The 2454-nt window shown below is 43.3% G+C and overlaps 1 protein-coding gene across 1 annotated transcript in view; it reads right to left on the bottom strand.

Annotated features, from left to right (window-relative positions):
- Nucleotides 1–1789: 1789 nt before the first annotated feature.
- Nucleotides 1790–2454, bottom strand: part of dlg4a (discs, large homolog 4a (Drosophila)) — a 57822-nt gene continuing 57157 nt past the window's right edge. The window contains exon 22 of the mRNA XM_030068975.1: nt 1790–1896. Within this exon, the coding sequence (XP_029924835.1) occupies nt 1790–1896 (107 nt within the window). The remainder of the gene's footprint in view (nt 1897–2454) is intronic.

A 2454-nucleotide genomic window follows, 5' to 3' on the forward strand; every position in this document is an offset into this window, starting at 1 on the left:
CAATGGAATATCATTTGGAGATGTTGATTTTTTTACAGACTAAGTCCTGTTAGAAATTGTCATAAAAAAGATATATATATTTATATATTTATATTCATATATATAGATAGATATATAGATATATATATATCTATACATATAGATATATATATAGGCCATTTATTTGTTAAACATGACTTAGCTTTAATTGGTGGACAAGAGGGAGAGAGAAGCAGAGAAAAAAGTGGAAGAGAGAGAAAGAAGAAGACCTAATCCTCCCACACAGAGGACTTTCCATTCACACCACTAACACACACGCACGCGCGCACACACACACACACACACACACACACGCACACTGTGGCTGCTACTGCGGCCATTGGAAACAGCGCGTGCGCCTGCGGCTGAGGGATTGTTTTGGACAAGTGATCAGTGAGTTGGCTGTGATGCGATGAAGCTAAGCTAACAGCACGGCTGTTTGTGCCTAGAGATAACATTCATCCTGGAAATCTGACTACAGCAGGTCAGAACAGCCAGTCCCCCCCCCTCCCCTACCCCCCCGTTAGAGGAGTGTGCTAGGTTACAGCTGAGGTTACAACTCTACATGTGTGAGTGTGTGTGTGTGAGTGTCTGTGTGTGTGTGTGTGTGTGTGTGTTTTAGTGTGTAGGCGTGCGTGAGTGGCAATGTGTGTGCATAATAAGAGAGCAGAGGCTATACTGTAATGTCAGAGCTCCTACTGCGCTCCAGACCGGTCATACATCTCATGACTGAGTCTCTCCTCTCTTCTCCCTTCATGAGACATGCTTAAAAAAACTCCCGCACAACAAGGAGCCGGAAAAGGAGAAACACCTCCTATACAAGTTGCCTTTCTTCTTTTTTATTTTCTTTTTTCTTCTCATTTTTCCATTGTTTTTGGCCCCCCGTCTCCATTGTCTTTGAGGATGCATGCACAAATTTCAGCATATGAGTGTTATTTTAAAAAAAAAATATTATCATTATTATTACTATTATTATCGGAACTGCTTTTAAATAATTCCTTGCAATATCTGTAATGGGCGGTTGAGCAAATGCCAGTCTTGGTCGCCTCGGGACCAAGAAAATACTCACAAGATAAAGACTTTTTTTTTTTTTTTTTTTTTTTTTTTGCAAGAAAAGACTCAAGAGGGACTCAGCAGGATCTGGACGACCCTTTCTCCGTCTTCTCCCTTTCCTGTCCTGAATGAAGGGAGAGCTGACAGGAGGAGGAGGAAAAAGGAGAGAAAGCCAGGTGATATTAAAAAAACAAAACAAAACAAAACAAAAACAAAAACAGAAGGGACTCTTTTTGGCATCCCCGTGTCAGACACAGGGGGCATGGAGGTGTTCAACAGTGTTAAACTTGAGAGACGGGGAGGGTGAGGTGGTCTGAATACTCTGTGCTTACCCTGTGTCCGTCCCTGCTGGGTCACCCTCTGCACTCTCCCTCAGCACCCAGTCCTGCCTCATTAAAGTGGAATACTGATTAGATGTTTGTTTTTCTTTCTTTTTTTTTTCTATCAGTCACTTTCTGTCTAATTACAAGTCGCTCTGTGCTCGCATCTGTCTCCGTGTCTCTTGTTTTGGTTGTCGTCTCTTTGTCCCGCTGTGCACATCTTTGTCTCTGTGTTTGTCTCGGTATGCCGTTTGTCATTCTCTGTGAAAGCTGCTGACTTTGCTGGAGGACAGACAGACAGGCGAGGCTGGCTGCAGGGCGGGGTGAAGGAAGGACGGGGGCGGGGGGGTGGTCGTCGGCGGTGGTGTGGGAGGGGTGCAGGTGGGGCGGGTGCAGCATCACAGCCTCTCTCGAGTGGGGATCCAGATGTAAGGCCCTGATTGCTCCTCGATCACTGTCTTTACTTTGTGGTAAACCTCTTCGAAGCTGTCCCCTTCCACGACAGCTGGAGCGGGGCAAAGAAAAAAAACAGTCGGTAAGGAAATAAAGAATAGAGAAAAGAAAGATGCGGGACAGAAAGGAAACAGCAGGGAGGAGGGAGGAAAAGAGAGGCAGGAGACAAAAAGATTATCAAGTGTGTTTGCCGGATGAATCATAGCCAGTATTAAAACCTCTTCAATACTAGTCCCATCGGCAGATTCGTCATTACAAATACATGCTGCACAGCCAAGCTTTGTTGAAACCCACATCATTTTATTTTAAAATGATAGTAGAGGTTTCCAAAGATCCCAAAAATGTCCTGCTGAATTACAGAGAAATGTGTGTAAAACAATGCCCAAACCATGAGGATATTTTCTATTTGATGCAGCCTTGGGTTTGAATCTTTCACTCATTACAAGTGTGATGTAGCTTCAGTGAAATGTTGCAGCCAGCAGATGGCAATATGCATATGCCATTGTTGTAAAATATGGAACCAAGTTTTTTTTTTTGTTTTTTTTTTTCTATCTTTGAAGATTCTTAAAGAGAAACTTCAGGGGAAATGAGAGTTGAAGGAGTTATTAAT

The sequence above is a fragment of the Myripristis murdjan genome, chromosome 14 (genome assembly GCF_902150065.1).
Source record: "Myripristis murdjan chromosome 14, fMyrMur1.1, whole genome shotgun sequence".
Lineage (NCBI taxonomy): Eukaryota > Metazoa > Chordata > Actinopteri > Holocentriformes > Holocentridae > Myripristis > Myripristis murdjan.